Source organism: Haemaphysalis longicornis, unplaced genomic scaffold, assembly GCF_048455015.1.
Source record: "Haemaphysalis longicornis isolate Haplotype H1 unplaced genomic scaffold, Haemaphysalis longicornis Haplotype H1 scaffold_10, whole genome shotgun sequence".
Lineage (NCBI taxonomy): Eukaryota > Metazoa > Arthropoda > Arachnida > Ixodida > Ixodidae > Haemaphysalis > Haemaphysalis longicornis.
This window is the reverse complement of record NW_027526204.1, coordinates 105,031,301-105,050,099: the sequence shown is the minus strand read 5'-3', so window position 1 is coordinate 105,050,099 and position 18,799 is coordinate 105,031,301. Positions and strand designations below refer to the sequence as shown.

The 18,799-nt window shown below is 44.7% G+C and overlaps 1 protein-coding gene across 4 annotated transcripts in view; it reads left to right on the top strand.

The window, feature by feature from the left end:
• The window catches only part of Tdh (L-threonine dehydrogenase), a 63,409-nt gene that overhangs the window by 42,357 nt on the left and 2,253 nt on the right, over positions 1 to 18,799 (top strand). For all 4 annotated transcript variants that reach the window (XM_077690275.1, XM_077690276.1, XM_077690274.1 and 1 more), the window contains 7 exons: positions 5,313 to 5,451; positions 6,036 to 6,078; positions 6,195 to 6,265; positions 7,821 to 8,143; positions 9,916 to 10,006; positions 12,169 to 12,435; positions 16,478 to 16,655. In XM_077690275.1, the coding sequence (XP_077546401.1) occupies positions 5,319 to 5,451; positions 6,036 to 6,078; positions 6,195 to 6,265; positions 7,821 to 8,143; positions 9,916 to 10,006; positions 12,169 to 12,435; positions 16,478 to 16,605 (1,056 nt within the window). In that variant the 5' untranslated portion in view covers positions 5,313 to 5,318 and the 3' untranslated portion in view covers positions 16,606 to 16,655. Of the gene's footprint in view, positions 1 to 5,312; positions 5,452 to 6,035; positions 6,079 to 6,194; positions 6,266 to 7,820; positions 8,144 to 9,915; positions 10,007 to 12,168; positions 12,436 to 16,477; positions 16,656 to 18,799 lie in introns of those variants that run through there.

Sequence of the window (18,799 nt, the reverse complement as noted above, 5' to 3'; positions counted from 1 at the left end):
TGTCGTCTGCTCCGTTTTACTCATAAACTAGTCCAAAAGTTCCCTTCAACACTTTTCTTTCAAAACTACGCAATACTTTTAGAATGTAAAAGCTCGGTCAGCCCTAAGATTAGGTGGCCACAAAGTACCGAGCCAAATATTCTGTTCTACGCCCACCGCATAACTTAAAACTCGCTAAAAAAAGTTTCCCCTTTTTCTCAGTCCAAATATAGCTCGCGGGCCCGAGTGACGTCACTCAAGCCACTTCGCGGCTACTGGCCGGTTGCTTACAGTTTGCAACACGCTCGATAACCTTAAAGAAAATCGTAACAAAAAAAAAGAAGAGGAAAAGTGCATGCTGCTACCAAAAAATCATGCCTTGCCGGTCTGTATTAGTGACATGTTTCTTCTATTTGTCATTTTGAACTGCTCAGGATTGCCCCAGAGCAGCTCCGTATTTCATTTGAACATTGAATTTCTACCATAAGAGCAGTTTTTGGTAGCCCAGGAAATGCTCAAAACTGTTTTCGGCAGGCAAATAGGAGACCACATAACTTATGATGTGCTTCCAGGCACAAATAAAAAAGTTAAGGCAGTTATCGCCAATGCTGAAGAGGACACTTCATAAACGGGAACAAGAAACTGCAGTCGCTACAGGCTGCATGCAGTATCCTATTCTCATTCCTCAACTGGGATATTTACAACACAATTACGCACCACAGAAGGGTTGTTTGGGAAAGTAATGGTAGTTTCAGCACCTAGTTAAGTCACTTGAGCAGCTTGAAATCGGTTTGAGGTTTCCATTAAAAGTGGCATAACTGCTTTTCTGACGTGGCAATAGTTCGAATGAAGGAAACTTTTATTATGTTAAGAGGTCAAAATGTACTGGCAATCTCATTTTTTTATTTCGCTTTGCCTGCACTCTCATGTCCTGACACGTACGTCAATCACCGTCAAGAACCTTTCATCCTTATATCATGGAATATGATATGTCAGCTCACTCCAAGTGAAAGTGCGTTCATGCACTGTGCGCACACACCACGACATCCCTACCGCGACAGGCACTGTTAATCTGTATCCGTACCTCATCAACCAGTGTTTTTAAATTACGTTAATTTACGAAAAAAGTAACGCAAAAAGCAGGACGGAAGAAAAAAACGATGGACAGGCGCTGTCCGTCAAACTTGCGTTTTTTTTTCCCTCCTGTTCTTCGCAATACTCTTGCACGCATCAGGCTCCTGCTGTTTTAAATTAACTTTATTTCTGCTATCCAGGCCGTGGTACCACTTAAAGTACAGATTTCTTTGTTTTTTCCACACTGTTTGAACGACAAACCGCGCACGTGCAACTCGACGCCGAAAATGTGCCAATCCTAGCTTGACATTGGACGAAGGTGAATGTGCGATATATTAAGTGTCTCACGACTGCTGCTTTGGACAGCTATCGCTACATGATACGTGCGTGACCGTCAATTATTGTTCACTCGAAACAAAGATAAATTACTCAGTTACATCACTGCTCATGTGTGCAGGTTGTCGCATTTCATTTTTCTTTTTTAAGGGTAGAAAAAAGAACACAGCTGCCAGAGCGGACAGTCGAAGCCAATTGCTCTCATCATTAATTGTGGTTGTATTCATTCAGATATTTTTAACGAACCATGTTGACCTTCTATTGCTAAGTGTAACCTTATTGTGGTAAAGTTGACCCTCTCAGGCAGAGGCCTCGCCCGGCCCGCTCGTAAGTGTATTTGTTCATTTCTTTTTATTCTTTTTTTAGAGCGCACCCAGTGCAGTCAACATTTGTTGAAGCGTCATCATAAAATGTAATATTTCAGAATGGACATCCAGATTTTAGTCATCCTGCAGATCAGTGCGACAGGTTTCTCGAATCCTGGTGCCAAATTCCATTCAGAAATGACCCGGAATGTTTACAAGATTGGGGAAAGGACTTGTTTCTTTCAAATATCAGCGTTAGCTGACATTTTGTTACCCCTCCCCCCCTTTTGTTTCAACCTTTTCCACTGTACCGGTCCTTGCGGGGCCAAATTTCGTGACTGCGGCCCGCTCACTGAAGTGAGTTTGAGACCCCTGCTCTAAGTACCCACAGTTCCCTGAAACATCTAAAAAAATACGACGAAGCGCTTTTCGGCACTCATGGGCTGTCTGTGAATGTCAGCAGATAAAGCCATCTCAAAAGACATTTGCAATTCGAATCATTCATAAAAAAAGAAATATTAAGTTGCGCAACGTTTATCCCAACTACACTGTAAAACTGTCGAACATAATCGTACTCATTAGTCCTAGTTAATCACCGATTGCAGCTTTGAAACAGGTAATATGATGAGACCACTTCTGCTGCCGCCCGAACTATCATTGCATTCTGGAAAAACAACTGAGAACAAATAGCTGAAATGCAAATTCCGTAATGTGAATCGCAGCACGCATACCTGCAAGGGTAGAACTACGTACAAGTAGGACTTAACCAAGTCTAGTTAGGGCAACTATATATTCTGTTTCACCCACTTTGAGCTATACTGCAGAAGCTGTAAGTCATGAAAATGAAATGTGCCACCAAAAACAGAATGGACCGAAGGGGGGAGAGGGGGGGGGGGTGGATACTAACCCTTTTTGCATTCTTGTTTTAACCCACAAAAGTGGGATAATATGCTTCCCTGGATGGACACTTGACTTTGAGAGCAAAGGCATGGTTGGCGTGCCAGTGCAAGCATGGATGTTTGTAGAACGACCGAATATTGGAAGATGTCGAATATAAAATTGCCGATTTTAAACTGAATTGAATAACATAAACTATAAAATTCGTAAAAATACAGCGCTACCGTTGGCTGGAAAGCGGTTTTCTCGACGCAAACACAGTGCAGTGTGGGAATGCCACAATAAAAAAAAATGCAAAAAAATATTTTCTAAAATTTAGGCACCGCGGATTAATACAACACAGCTTTGTGAGCGGCACTGAAGTTTTTTTTTCCCCACCAACCCGTTGCACGATACCGGCTGTAAAGCTTATCACAATCAATTCAAAGGAGCTTACTCGTCAGTGCTCCTGTAGGCAGGCAAATAAAATGTGCCGTACACAGAAACGAAATGTTTACATTCTGATTTGGTTGGATTGATTGTAGGGTTCAACGCACCGATGCTACACACACACAGGTGACGAGGCGTACCGTAGTGGAGGGCTCCGGTTTAATTTTGACCACCTGGAGATCTTGTACGTGCGACGAAATCTCGTACGCACGGGCGTTTTCACGTTTCGCCTCCATCAGAAAAGCGGCCGCCGCGGCCGGGAATCGAAAAATGTTTACATTCTGTACGATGCCCTGTGGTTCCTTGACATTGCGCAGAGTGGCATCATATGACAATGTTTACGAACAGGCTGTACAAACAGAGAACTTGTTTTCGTTGTGTTTCCTGATTTGTGTGGTAATCAGTTCTGCTGCTTTTCGTGCGCGGTGTCAGCGTCCTCCCTGGCAGTTGAAGCATTTGTACGGAAGGCGCAACATTGAAGCCTCACTACATGGAAGCACCTGTGTTACAGAGCTGAAAAGGCGGTTGTTCATTACTAAAAACAAGAAATGCAACTAATGTACAAAACATCTTGTGACACGCTGTTTTTCCCTCTGGCGGGGGTAGTTTTAAATTATGGCTGCAATGGATTGATTGATTGTGGGGTTTAACGCACCGACGCAATGCAGGCGATGAGGCGCGCCGTAGTGGAGGGCTCCGGTTTATGACCACCTGGGGATTTTTAACGTTTGCCAAAATCTCGTACGCACGGGCGTTTTTGCTTTTCGCCTCCATCAGAAAAGCGGCCGCCGCGGTCGGGAATCGAACCCGCAACCTTGTGCTGAGCATGGCTGCAATGGAAGTGGTTGTTTGTAAATAATATGATTCAGTTCAGTGGCCCCAATATACAAGCAGCAGCTTGTATTTGCAACACAATTTAAAACAATCAACACTTGCTACAAAGAACTGCTGCATTAAATGTATGCTTTGCATGCTTATCTGAGTAACACGAATGATGGGAAACACAAATTTCGATTGGGCGTCAAAACGTATGAAAAAAAAATTCAGGAAAGTCCAATCAACGCTTCTTTACGCTGGTAAGCATAGAATTGCCATGGTATAACAGTTAAAAAAAAAGTGACCAGTAAGGCTACTGTAAGAGTGGATGCTGAAAAAGAGCAATTCCGAGTGGTACAGCTGAGTGAGGGGTGTACCGGCACATGCAGTTCTAGATAGCTCGGTGAAACATTCGGCATTCGTTGTGCACTACTGACAGCTTGGGTTCAAATGTCACTGCGCCTTTCTTCCCTTTTTTCATGACACCTGTCACTCGCCAGCTGGCCTACGGCATGCGAACATGCCCGGCTGTCGGCGCAAATCATTTTTCCTCGTACTGAAAGCCTTTAAGCACGGTAACGGTTGACAGGTGCCAGCTGTGTGAGTTCATAAACGTTCCCAGTCCGTATGCGTCTGACCATTGCAACTGGAACAAAACTGCATTCACGATGGGTGAGTGGTTGCTCTGAAGGGAAGTCAATGAACCAGAACGCTGTTCGCATTCGCGTAACTTCGCCTGCAGGTTATTTGTTTGTTTGTTTCATTCAAAAACAAGAACAAATGTACCGAGACTTTCAAGCAACATCTGAGCTGGGAGATGTGCTGTAGTGGAGAGCAAGGAATTGCTTCCATTTTTTGGCTCTTATTAGCCCTTTCAGTCACCGTGTCTCCATGTGGAGACGCGACTTTCTTCGTTGTTTTCCTCATGAAAACGAAAAGAGTTCATGCTGCAGAGCGGTGCGGCGGCTGATGTCCGAAACCTACGGAAGTGAGAGGTAGCACCGTGTGATGTGGAATGGCGGAACCGCACTCGTAAACATCGTTTCAAAATGGACGCCACCAAGTTTTGCGGGAGCTCCGGTGTGTTGCCGTCCTAAGTTCTCTTTTACTGCGGCGTAAATCATCTATAAAGGCTAAAAACACCTCTTTCATGTGCAGAAATTATTATTTCACCTCCTTGTTTGTAAACTGCCTCAGGATATTTATTATTTTTTATAGGGAAAAGCAGGATTGAGTAATGGTGCCTCCATATGAGGACGCGACGCCATTTGTGTAATAAGTATTCTAGAGAGACTGAACCTTTTTTTTCTTACCTCTAGACACTTGACACTGCTAAACCTCCAAGTATGGAATTTTTCTGCAGTGAATATAATAATTCGTGACTGAAAGGGTTACAAGCATGATTCACTGCAGTCAGAATTAAACCCGGTCATCTAACTTTTGTTCTTTTCTTTTTTCTCTCTAATCGCATGACAGGGGACCATGCTGAGTGGAATGCAAGCCACGTTACGACGAACGTTGCGGCCTTCGCTGACTGCGGCCGGGCGATGCACTCAGGCGCGCAACGCCTCACAAGGCGGGTCTGACAGCGACCCACCGAGGGTTCTCATCACAGGTTGGCGTTCTTCAAAACAGTTTGCATGCACTTTTGCGACGGTCTTTCCTGGGCTTTTTCCAAATGCAAACATTTTGGTCTGCGTGTCTGTCACACAATTCAACCACTTCCCGCCCGGCCGCCAGAGAGGAAGGATGCGCTGTACGATCTTTTGTAATATCCCCCAGATTCTCTTTCGCCAATTCTTTGCAACCTCATAACTCTGCTGCCCAACTCTGTCACATATTAATGGGACACCAGTCTCTCCGTATCGATAATAGGACGACACTCGTACTCACTTTGTTTAAATCTGATTTTTAGTTTTTAAAATAGCGTAAAACTGAAAAAGCAAACCTAACCCTGCCTAATTCCCACCACCATCTGTGTTGATTTCAGGTGTGCAAATTTAGGCCTCTGTTAGCACAGATAAAAATAAAGTGCCTACCTCTTTTTGATACGCTATGTTATTTTGTGCGTGGCTCATCAAAAAACGAGAGTTCATAAATCAGAACAGCTCCATCGATTACTCTCAATTGCAGCTTTAAATCTATTCTCACACCTTGTTGACTGTCACCTTTCTTCAATTCTTTATTACTTCACTGCAGGCAGCCTGGGGCAGCTTGGAACAGGCTTGGCTCGGCTACTTAGGTGAGAAAGCAGAGGGTACCCGTCTTCGTAATCGATTCCCATTCTTTCCTTTCCATTGCCCAGAAGCTTGCAAAGACAGTGGTTTAACCCCTCATTTGTTGCCCTTGTTTCCTTAGGCAGAAGTATGGAAAAGAGAACGTCATCATGTCCGACATTATACGACCCCCCAAGAGTGTCCTAAACGAAGGTGGGTTGATTAGCCGTGGTAGATGATTTGTTTTTGCTAGGGAACTGCTGCAACTTTCAGAAGTGCAACGTAGGCAGACAAGACCCAAAGATGCCATAACAAGATGTCACCCGACATCTTTGTTCCCGCCATGCAAATAGATGCCAGTTTGTTATGTGGTTCTGGTTAAGCATTGCCATATATTGGACGCTTCAGCGACAATTTTTGAGAACACAAAAGTTGAATTAAAACAAAGGCCTCTTTGGGGCACATTAGAGATGGTGTAAAGGCAGTGAACAAGGAAATAATTGAGTTTACTGACTAATTCGAATTAGTGGTTTTCAGTCATAGATTCAAACTGTAACTGAAGCCCTTCAGTGATCAAAAGCAGATTGCTGTTTGATGAGCGCCGAAATATGAGCATGATTTGATGTACAGACACCAGGAAATGCTGCCAGATATACACATAGGTGTTCAAGTTAATGTTGCGCGCTTCACACTATAAGCTGCAATGCGAAAAGCAGCAATGTATTTGACGTCAATTTTGGGAATGGACCCTTTCACCCAACCTTCATCATAAAAATTTTGAAAACTGGGCTGCCCTTACACAAAGATGGGTTTCCATTCCGACATATTAACTAGAACCCTAAACCCACCAAATAAAGTTATTTTAAAACATGGCGGGCGCACTTTGTTTCCTTCAGCATTATTCTACACGCGCAAAAACTCGAATTTGAAGGTTCCTGCTAAGAGGCTCGCCCTGCGTATTCTAACAATGTTAAAAAAAAAAAAAACATGGAGAACAAAACACCATAAGCATGAATTGATGTTTACAAGAAAGCTTCCGACGCCATGCCGAAAGGCTAGACAAAAGCTTTGACACTAAGGTTGCAACAGTTCTGCAGTAGAATTCCAACACCTGTGCTTTAAGAGTGAGATACAGTAAAACCTTTTTACAAAAGGCGCTATTACGAGAGACACGTAGTTATGAGAGACGTTTGAGTGAAAACGGTTTGGTTGGTTTTCGTATGTTCGCCATGTTACATCTCATAACCTTGGTGACGAGACACACGTTTCTTAGGTTCCTTGAGTGTCTCTTCGAACAAGATCTTACTGTAGTAGTGTTGTTAGAGAATAGGCAGAATCTGTGCTAGTTGATGCATAGTTGACTTCTTTGTGGGTCAGCCTAAAACGTCAATGCAGGGAACAGAAAGACTCGACGACGTACAATGATAAACAACTGACAGCAACAAGCGTTTTGCATCATCAAACCTTTCTGCTGTCCTGCGTTGAAGCTGTAAAGGCTGACTCGTAAAGAAGTAAATTATTCTAAACTATCAACATTGTCGTCGTCGCTAGCTTCGCATGTGTTCATTCTTCCTATTTTCTTTTTCGTGCTTTGCACAAGTTGCTGTGTTGCATAATAGCAACGATAGAGGTAAGAAAAACAAGAGAAGAGTAAAAGGCAGGGATGCAATAAGCAGAGCGAGGGTTAAGTCAGGAGGGCAAGAGTACGAGCAGCTGTTTCGACAACCTTCCGACGGCGCATCGTTCGAGCAAGTTGTCGCCAACGCAGGTCCCTACATCTACGCCGACATCCTGGACTTCAAGAACCTGCAGGAGATCGTGGTGAACGAGCGCGTCGACTGGCTCATCCACTTCAGCGCCCTGCTGTCGGCCATTGGCGAGCGCAACGTGCCCCTGGCCATGCGCGTCAACATTGAGGGCGTCCACAACGTCATGGAGCTGAGCAAGCAGTACCGGCTGCGCCTCTTCGTCCCCAGCACCATCGGAGCCTTCGGGCCAGACTCGCCGCGCAATCCGACGCCGGACCTGTGCGTCCAGAGGCCGCGGACCATGTACGGCGTGTCCAAGGTCCACGCCGAACTGCTCGGAGAGGTACGTCAAACGGTTCCAGTGATGGGACGGAACGGACTATATAACAAAACTTCAAAGGTTTTCAAGGTCTTTCAATGCTCTCCTCTGTGTGGACTTTCAAGGGCCTTGTTGTCTTTTATAAAGCTAAGACCAATGTTCAAGGTAAAATGGAAGGCTGGAATAACGAGCAATCAGCGAGAAATGGGAACATTGATGGAGCCAGTGTTGCAACACAAGGACTCGCATTCAGACAAGTCCCATTATCAAAACGATGGCTCCAGCAACGTTTCCTTCTTCAACGATTTCTCATCGCTTTGTTAGCTAAAGTCACACGGATAACCACTTTCAGTGTGTTACAAAATGCAAACTTTCATTCGCTAAAGAAGGTAAACCAAGCAAACATCCTCACTCAGTCCTTACATAGCCTCATGTTGCTTTTGTGCTCTTATTAAGAAGGAAAATTCATGAAGTTCAAGGATTTTCAAGGTTGTCTAGAAATTTCAGGACTTTCAAGGCCTAGAAAACGAGCTTTCCAAATTCAAATGTTTTCAAAGACCCATGTTAACCCTCGACCGATTTCACCAGGCTATGGTGGTAGCCGCTTTCATTCTTCCCCTAAGCAGGGGCAAGAGGCTACTAACTTGTGCTGACTGTTGCAGTGGACACATGCATTACAGCTGCTTCTGTTGTGCATTAAAAGCTTCTAGTTACCCAATAACTTTTACAGCGGTGGTAGTGTCGTGAAAACAATGAAATCGGTCTACTAAGAGAGCAGGGAAAAAAAGCTGTCAGCCATGGATGTCAGTAAAATCGTGCTACCAAGACTGAAAACACAACGCTTAATTCCTGCTGCTGTAGTAGCATCTTGAAAGGCACTGCAGGCCATGGAGCAGGAATAAGATAGGAGGTGAAACGAGGCTTCCTAGCGCGGCCAAATAATGTCACACACGCTCGTCGTAGGTTATGCTAGTGGCATCTGCCGCGGGTGAAGAAACTGCACGGCCACCGTGATCAGCATTTCACTGCGCAACCACGGAATGAATTGCGACCGCTAACATTTCGTCCATCAGGTGCCGCTACCCTCTCCTTTGCCACCGCAGCTACGAAGCTTTGCAGTCCGCCTTGGTTTTCATTGTGACATTATCTCGTCACTCGCCTGTGCTTGCCACAATGGGCCGTTTCGCCTTCTATGTATTCTTGCTCCATGCTACAGGCAGAATTGTTTTTAAGCAGTGTTTGAGATCTTGAACTGCTGTAACATTTTTTTCAAGGTTTCTTTGAAACTCTTATATCTTAGTTTAAGCTCAACCTTCGCTAAAGACTCAAGCTTGAACACAATGCTCCAAGCTCGCAGCCATAACTACAGTGCCACTGAGAATTTGGTAAACCTTTGATAAAAACTTGACAGGAACTCTCGAATGCGAACTTTCAGACAGTGAGTAAGCATTCTTCTACAGTGCTCACCTTAAAGGACTTGTTATTGCCTTTGCCATTCATTAAATGCCCCATATGGCCCATGCATTCCTATGGAGTGCACCACGCTGCGCATTCCAGACAGACAGATCTTCCCAAGAATGTGTATGCATTAAATACCTCCAAGCTTGTAGCCACAACTAAACCAATACTTTGCAGGTGGAATATGATTTGCGAGAAATTCGTTCTGTGCCCCATAAACTCTCAAGATTGCCAGAACTCCCGTCAGGCACTTGATGCTCTTAAGCTTATAGCTTCATGTTTCCTGTGGCAAGTATGGAACATTTGGAGAATCTCATGGCAGCTGTCCTTGTTTGCAGTACTACCACCACAGATTTGGCCTGGATTTCCGGTGCCTTCGGTTTCCAGGTGTCATCTCCTACGACAGCGAACCCGGGGGTGGAACCACAGGTATCGTAAATTGCGATAATGAACTACCTGGCCTACGCATAGGGCGTTGTGCTGGAAAATAGTGATGCATAGACTTGGATAGTGATAGTACTCCTCACCTTTGGGGTTTGCTGGTGATGTCTGACCAGTGTGCACACTCACAAAAGCAGACAGGTGATCACCAGACCAGATTTTAGGAAAATGCGTACTTTGTTCCTTGCACTCCTATCACGCCACTTTAATACCGTATTTTCGCGCGTACAACCCACACCAAAAATGCAAAAATTTCAAAAGTAGGGGTGCGGATAATACGTGGGGTTTTCTTGTTTAGTGCAGCTTCACGGCAATGCGCGTTGGGCTGTGAAGCTCCTACGCAGTAACACTGACTAAGCCTTCGGTGACAGCGATTGCGCGAAACATACAAGGACAAGGAAGAAAAAACAAGGACGAGCGCACTCTAACAACTGAATTTTATTAGTGAGTTGCAACTTTTACCTTGCAGTCAATGTATTCTACTTGCTAAATACACGCTTTTGCTGTTACATAGTATGTTGTTTGAGCAGTAGCTTTGGTGCAGCCTTTCCTGTATCAAATGTGAGGGCAATATGCGCGGATCTTTTTTTTTTCTGTTCCGCCGGGCTGAAATTGGGGGTGCGGATTATATGGAGGGGCGGGTTATACGCGCTAAAATACGGTATTTGGGCCTGAAATAAAAGTTAAGAACAGATGTTATGGTGTTTTGATAGTGCCTATAAGTGCCTATTTTCAGCGTTTGTGCCTAAATGCCTCTAAATGTCTATTAATGCCTACTTTCGAAATCGGCACCTATGTGAGCATTATTTAGGGTCAACGTTCGGTTTCGAGGGCAGTTTGAGATTGTTATTCATGTTAACGGGCAGCTAGTGCTGACTGTTTGGAACTCTTTTGGGTTCAACCCAGCTCTCTAGTTCAATCAACTCCCGGAAAACAACCGCTCACAGCAGTGGAATGGGACGCAGTGACAAAAGCACAATTTCCAATAATAAAAAAAAAATCTGGAGATGGTGGTAGTTGCTATTGTTTTCACAATTTTCACAATGGTTCTTAGGCTACTTCCAGTCCATGTGCTTTCCAAACAGATTTCTTCAAACGTGTGCAGTCACAGCCTCGTTTCTAGATGCAGTGCTCAAATCCAGCTCTATTTTCTTGCGGGAGAACAAACAGATAGACATACAGAGATTCATACAGGCTCATGGAGCAGAGAGTTGTGCGGAGAGATAAGTACGTACGATAAGAAATGGATTAAGTCTCTAGTCCTGCAGTAGGCAGTCGAACTATAATGAATCAACGCCCTCATGCAACACTTGAAGCTTAACTCTACTGTGCCAAAAATCTACAATTGCATACCCTATGCACAAGTGGAGATAATTTCCTACACAGGTAGGAAATTCACGTGAACTCTGACCAGTGACTGCTTTGCAAAGGATCCTTTTGACAAAAGCATTGAATGAATACAATTTGCACGAACATGATTAACCAGATAACGAAGAATGATAATAGTAATGCATGCAGATAGGAAGCGAGCATATTGGATTATGGAGGAAACTCGGGTAGATGATATCCTCACTTAAGCTAAGAGAACAGACAACCGCTGGATGGCTAGGGTCGTCATCATCATCATCACGGCCTATCTATGCCCACTGCAGGGCAAAGGCCTCTCCCATGAATCTCCAATTATCTCATCTGCCCATCTAACTTTCTGCCGCCCTCTGCCACGCTTTCCTTTTCTAGGGATCCACTCTGTTACCCTTAATGACCAATGGTTATCTTTGCCTTCGCATCACATGCCCTGCCACACCCATTTCTTCTTCTTAATTTCAACTAATATGTCCTTAACACGCACTTGTTCCCTGACCCACTCGTCTCTCTTCTTGTCCTTTAACGTTGCACCTATCTTCCGTTCCATTGATGACTAGGGTAAGGAGTGGCTACCGAGAGACAGGACTAGGAGTAGAGGAAAATCATTAACTCGACAGAGGAAAATTTGGTGGCTAAGAATGGATTCAGACAGCCCAACAGCTGGAAGCCAGTGGGAGAGGCCTTCGTCCTGCAGTGGACCTAAAAAAGGCTGCTGATGATCATCATCATCAATCAGTGCAGCGTTGCATATCTGCCTTCATAACGGTGTATCCCTTGCGACGCAGACTACGCGGTGCAAGTGTTCCACGACGCGCTGAAGGCGGGCAAGTTCACGTGCTACCTGAGGCCCGAGACGCGGCTGCCCATGATCTACATCACCGACTGCCTGCGCGCCCTCATTGAGATGATGGAGGCACCCGAGGAGAGCCTCAAGCTGCGCACCTACAACGTCACCGCCATGGACTTCACGCCCGAGGAGCTCTTCCACGAGGTCCGAAAGCTCGTGCCCGAACTCCAGGTCGACTACAAGCCGGACGGTCGGCAGGAAATAGGTCAGTATCACAAGACGCCGGATTTTCACGACTTTTAATTAACGATGCCATGGAGACAAAACATAGCTTTGTTCAGCTCGAAAGAACTAGCTTTTTGGTAACTCACTCAGCTACATTCCAGCTGCAAGGGGACACATGGGTTTTAACAACTGACAAATTGCCCAAAAAGGCAATTTTTTAGGTATCAATTTTCTCTTCATTTGCACAGACTTTTCTATGAAAACTTCATACTACTTGGAACAGTACTAGGTACTTATAAAAGCCATAGAGGCTCGATTTAAGCAAAAAAAAATTACAATTTTTTCATAATTCCCCACTTCATCGCCTCGAGTGGTGTTGCAGTGATAGGAAATTCTCGAGGCCCATCCCAGCATGTCGTGCAGCTAGGAAGATCATTTCTTTTGCACTCTGAAGCTGAATGTTTTAACCATTCAATAAGGGAAGCAGATTTTGTGTTTTGTGTTTCGGTAGTTGTTTAATTAGCATTATTTTTAATTGGTTAGCAGGAGTACTTCAAACCTAGAAGTTAGAATTGATGTAAGCTTGTTTTGTGTTTGCAAAACAAAAAAACTGCTTCCCGCATTTCAATCTCCACAACTTCTATTTTCTATTCACGTCTTGCTAGTAATCTTGTGTTGAATACATTCTTCCCTATTGTTCTCCAGAACTATCAAGAAATATTTCCCATAAACTTGGACACTAATCATCTCCCATAAAAACTAATTATATATTTGAAATCAGCTAAAAAAACTGAACAAGCCCGTGAAGTTTCATCAAAATTGGTTGGAAAGAAAAAAAAAAGTTTCTAAGACCAGTGTGCCCCATTAATAAGAAATATTCAAGAAATACTGAAAAACGTTCAAATTCCTCGCTAGGGTGACGTGTCATAGGCAGCAGTGACGTAATATGAGCCTGCATTAAAGACATAGTAAGCAGTGTGTTAATTGCTAGTTAGCATTCAAGTGATGCGATCAAATGAATCTAGATGACCCACCACAATCGTCTTAGCAATGGGTTAGTTCAGCAGCGGGCAATCGCACAAACAAGATTCTGTGAGGTCATAGAAAAGTTGACGAAAGTGGCTGTGGAGTCGCCACTGTTTCGTATGTTTTCTTTACCTGAAGGGGCCATGCAGACAAAATACAAGTTTGTTTTATTCGAAAGGTTTCGTGTTTTAGAGTGCCCCCAGCTTTAGGTTAAAATTTTGATTCTCCCACCAAATCAAGTGTTTTCATGTCTGCAATGACATCACAAGAACAGGTCTTCAAGCTGCCGCGAAGCCTTGTTTACCGTTAGTCAACCTAGGTGGCGCCACCATACCGCGGTGGGCCGTTTTCTGCCTTTGCTTTGTTTTTGACCGTATTTGTACCTGGCTTGTTTTTGTTGAGGTAGAAAATGATCATTTCATGATACATGGTGCATGCTCGACAAATATGATCATGTAAGACACCATCGCTTATGCCAATCGGCCAGTGTCGTCTGAGGCAACCCCAAAGAGCCGCAATGCTGTGCAGTTAAAACAAGCATAGTGCACGCAGTCCCAACAGCAATGCGCATAGGTACTTCTATGTTTACGGGTACTTTCGTTCCACTGTTTACCCCACCATTCTTACTGCTATAAAAACAATGTGCCCTAAATTTAAGCGCAATAGCTCGTTCGGCAAGCTTGTAAGCCCTGCCTAATTTGCGTTTGCTTTTGCAAGCCTCAGCAATTGCAGAGCTCTCACGTATGACATCATAGGTTCCGTTGCAGGAAATTACCTAGTGGGTCGCATGGCCATTCCTTTTTTTCCTAATTATGTAGCTTAGTTGAGTGAAGTTTACGTTAAAAGTGGAGTCAGTATGATTCCAACGAGGCAATCTTTCGAATGAATCAAACTTGTGTTTTGTCTGCATGGCCCCTTTAATGTCCCAATTATTTGTTGCAAGTTCGGGATAAAGTTGGTATCATTGTTATCAGAACAATGCATTCTTTTTAATGAACGAAACTTGTACTTTGCCTTCACGGCCTCCTTAAAACTAGTAAATAAATTTTTGCAACACAGAGTGTGGGTGAGAGAACTTTGGATGGGGAATATTCTGGGGCTCTAGCCAAAATCCTCCACACCTTGAATCTCAAAATTCAAATTTCGGGGTTTTACTTGCTAAAGCTGCACCTGGCCGGCCTATGAGGTGCACCGTAAGGAAGACTCCGGAACAATTTCGACCAACTGAGTCATCAACATGCACCAATTTTTGACACACCGGTGTTTTTGTTTTTACCTACACAGCTTGAAGTGTCACTGAGAAAGCAAGCCATGTAGCGGGAAGATGACCACATTTGCTTTTAGATGCGACGCTGAGAGCATCTCTTGTCGGCGGCCCTGTCCTTCCTGCGTGCGTCCGTTGTTGTTGTCCGCAGCCACTCTCCCCCTCTCCTCTCCGATAGCGAATGCTCTCTCGCGAGGGGCATTGGATTGGATTGGCTTGACTTGGATTTGGATTGGATTAAAGTGGATTGTGTTGGATTGTATTGCGTCATAGCCGCGGCACTCTCTCCCCGTGGTCTCCCTCCTTCGGGCGCGCTGCGCATATAACCGGTGTGCCGCTCTCCGGCGGCCTTTCCGTCGACGGCTGCTCTCCACTTGCGCTTGAACCCCCCTCAGCGTCGCATCACACCAGGGTTCCCGCGAGGGGATGTGGGCGTAATTTTTTCACTTGTTAATCTGGCGACCACAAAGAACCCAAGTACGCTACGAAAACAGTCTGGCACAGGAAAATAAATTTCTAGAGAGTGAAAGCCAGCTACATTTCACAAAAATGAAGAAAAGAAAAATGCAATTGAGAGTGTGAACAGTGCTACAAAAAAAAAAAAGTCATTTCGAGCAGTTCACATCCAGCTTGTCCAAAAGCTTGTTTCTGCTTCAACGCAGTGTTTCATTAAAAAAAACTGGTGTCGGTGAGAGACTAGTCCACTTTAAATGCTGAAGGAATTCAAAAAGTACACCAAAATCTATGCCGTGCCAATATGTGCACATCTTCTATGCACCTCTCTGTAAATACTCAAAATAAAAGCAGGACCAAGATGCACAGCTCGTGATATCGGGACGTCATTGACTTGTTCTATCATGTACTTCAGCTGAGGGAAACAGCTGATTTATGCTGACAGTTATAAACATTATTTCTTGCTCTCCAAATAATCCCCAATGCAGCAGACGCTATCAGGGCGATAGTATCTTCACAAAGCAATAAGGGGGGGGACACTGCTGCTAAGACAGCTCCTTTTCAGTTTTCAGTAAACTCTGTGAAACTTGCCAGTCTTGCTGCTTTTTTTCTCACTAATTTCAAATATGCCATTATTTTTTGAGTCAGTCAATTAGTTCCAGAGATAATTAGAGATAATTAGTCACTTTTGGAGGAACAATAGACAAAACAGTGCTAGTCAAAAAATTGTGATCTTTATATTTTTCAATACTATGAACCCTGGTGAATGCAAAACGGGAATCAGTTTTCTGACGCACCGCTCGGAACTAATTTTACAGCTCATTAAACTTTGGTGCTTGAAATGGGCATTTGAAATGGTTCCTTGCCACTGGCACCACGAAAGTTTAATGATCCGTAAAATTAGTTCCAAGTGGCACATCAAAAAACCGCTTACTGAAGTAGATGGCAAGTTGGGCTAGTTGGTGCAGATTAAGATTCATGGTAAAGAAGAGCGCAAGGAACACAGGGACAAAAGAAGAGTGGACGACGCACAGCACAGTGCGCCCGTCCACTCTTCTTTCGTCCCTGTGTTCCTTGCACTGTTTTTCACCATGAAAAAAACGCTTCCCTTATTGCATTCACCAGGGTTCGTAGTATTGGAAACTATAAAGATCACAGTTCTGTGACCAACACTCCTTTGTCTATTGTTCCTCCAGAAATGGCTAATTATCTCTAATTATTTTGGGAACTAATTGACTGGCTCAAAAAAAAAAAAAAGTGTCCTCCCTTAACTGCCTGACTTTGAAGAGCACATTTGTATTCGCCACGATACTGACGCATCTTGTTGCACTGTTTGCAGCGGATTCTTGGCCACAGGTGTTTGACGACAGCAACGCACGACAGGACTGGGGGTGGAAGCACACTTACGACCTAGCACAGATGTGCAAAATTATGGTCGACAACCTCCGGCCCGTCTATCAGCGCTGACATCCCGAATCGCCTCTCTAGGAAACGCATTGATTTCTTTTTCAAAAAAGGTGAGCAATGTGTCACAAAACTAGGCTTGTGCGAATAGTGATATTTTAGTTCGAAGCGAATTCGAAGTGAATAGTCCTAGTGGTCGAATACTTTCGAAGCGAATTCGAATAGCTGTCAGATGTCACTGAGACATTCCGGTAAAAACGTTCTACAGTAAAATCTCGATGATACGAATATCGCGGGACCGAGAAAAATATTCGTATCATCCGAAATTCGTATGAACTAACACAGACCAAGAAATTGAGCACTTAAAAAAGTTTTCGTTTAATTCTTTTCTTACTTTCGCATGGAGAAATCCGTGACGTTTTTCTGCTTGTTCTTAACCTCCATGTCGCCGAGCGGTAATTTCTGGACTTTCGTCTATTCACTCGCGGTGCCCAAGCTCACTACAGGAGCGTTTTTGCACGCGATTCATGCGCGTCGGCATTGCGCGCGCGATTTTAACGCCCGCCTCGGCGATTCCGCGCTCGCGGTAGCCTGTGCCTCTGTCAGAAAATGACGCGCGTGGCAGTGGGAGGAGCCTGGCGCCAATGGGAAGGCGTGCACCTCAGGGCGGCAGTTTCGAAGCGCTCGAGACAGCTGGCTGGCTCCACAGGAGACGTTTAGGCTTAGCACCTCGGCAGATATTTCATAGGCGCTTTCACTCACGGCGCGGATGATTTTTTATAGCGCCATTTTCGCCCACATTGTTAGCTCGTTTACCGCACAAGAAACTTCGTGTGTGCTTTGAGCGGTATCTTAAGTAGAGGTTAGAAGCGGTGGCTCGAGCGCCCCGCACCACTTCGCTACCGAAGGTGCCGCCTGGTTGCCGCGGCCGGCCGGCAGCGTGCGGTTGGTTTCGCGGCGGCGTCAGCGCGCCTGTGGAGTCCGCGGCGCATTTTCGCGAACAGAAAACAACAGCTCGGCCGTTCCTGGAGAAAGAGCCCGTACGTCACCGTCTCTCGCTCGTTCGTCAGTCGGGCGCCTCGCCGGCTCGTTTGTATCATCCCCCGGGCCGCGCAGGCCCGTTCGCGAGAGCCGAAATTTTTCCCATTGTTGCAGTGGGAACAATTTCATTGTTTGAAACAAGGAAACAGGAGTCTCGATTACCCTGCCGAACATGCGCGAAGGCTGCGACGAAGCGACAACGCTTTGAATGTGGCTTAGCTTGTCTTGCCTCCACATGTAGTCAAGATGTAGGACTGATGTCGATGGCACTGCGGCTTGCCTAACGAAACCGAAACTTGAACGAAGTTTTGATATTCGTTCATCCCGAATACTTCGAAATATCGGAAATTTTAAATTCGAGTCGAAGCGAATTTGAATACTGTAATATTCGTTCGAATATTCGAAGCGCCCGAATATTCGCACAAGCCTACACAAAACCCGTGAAAGGTCGTTAAAATTCATGTCGGACACGAAAACGATATTAGCTTGGAATGGCACAACACAAACACGCGACACTAAGCATGTAATTGCGGCTACAAGGCGTAATTTCGCACTTCGGTGAAATGAAATGCTTGTCAACTATTTATCAGCTGGGTTGCACAACTATTTGCAAGTTGAGATGAAAATGCAGCACGATTAAAACGACGTATGCCGTGGCTAAGTAAATTGAGGCAATGTATTTAAAGTAAAATTTAGCCATACTACAGGAGCGCGCAGTTATCTAAGCAAACTAAAAAGGCTTGCAATGACATTCTGCGCATAAATTGAGAATTTTATTAACCCCTGCATAAAAAGGCACACCCCACTTCTGAGAAGAAAAATAGTGAGGACCCACGTTTCACGGAAAATCACCTCTCTAGGTGTTTGCTTGAAGGCAGCTGTTAATTTATTAGACACCTCCCAGTTTCCCAATCAGTCTTCACCATGCGATCGCATTAAAAGTAACATCGTTGACGACACTGGCCCCCCATAGTTTTGCAGTAAGCTGATGGCAGATGCAGGACAGGTCTAATACTTCTCGTGTTTTTTTCCTTCCGTGAAAATGTTTCCCTTTTCACCTCCTTTCCTCCACAGCTGTCCGAACCTCAACAGGAGATCACTTTTCAATCTTTGTCACGTTTGCATAATGGAGACGGGTCCACTGCAGAACTGTTGAACTTGGTGATATGCCTAACTAAGTTTGTTTCTCCCCCCCTCCCCCTCTACATCTCTCTAG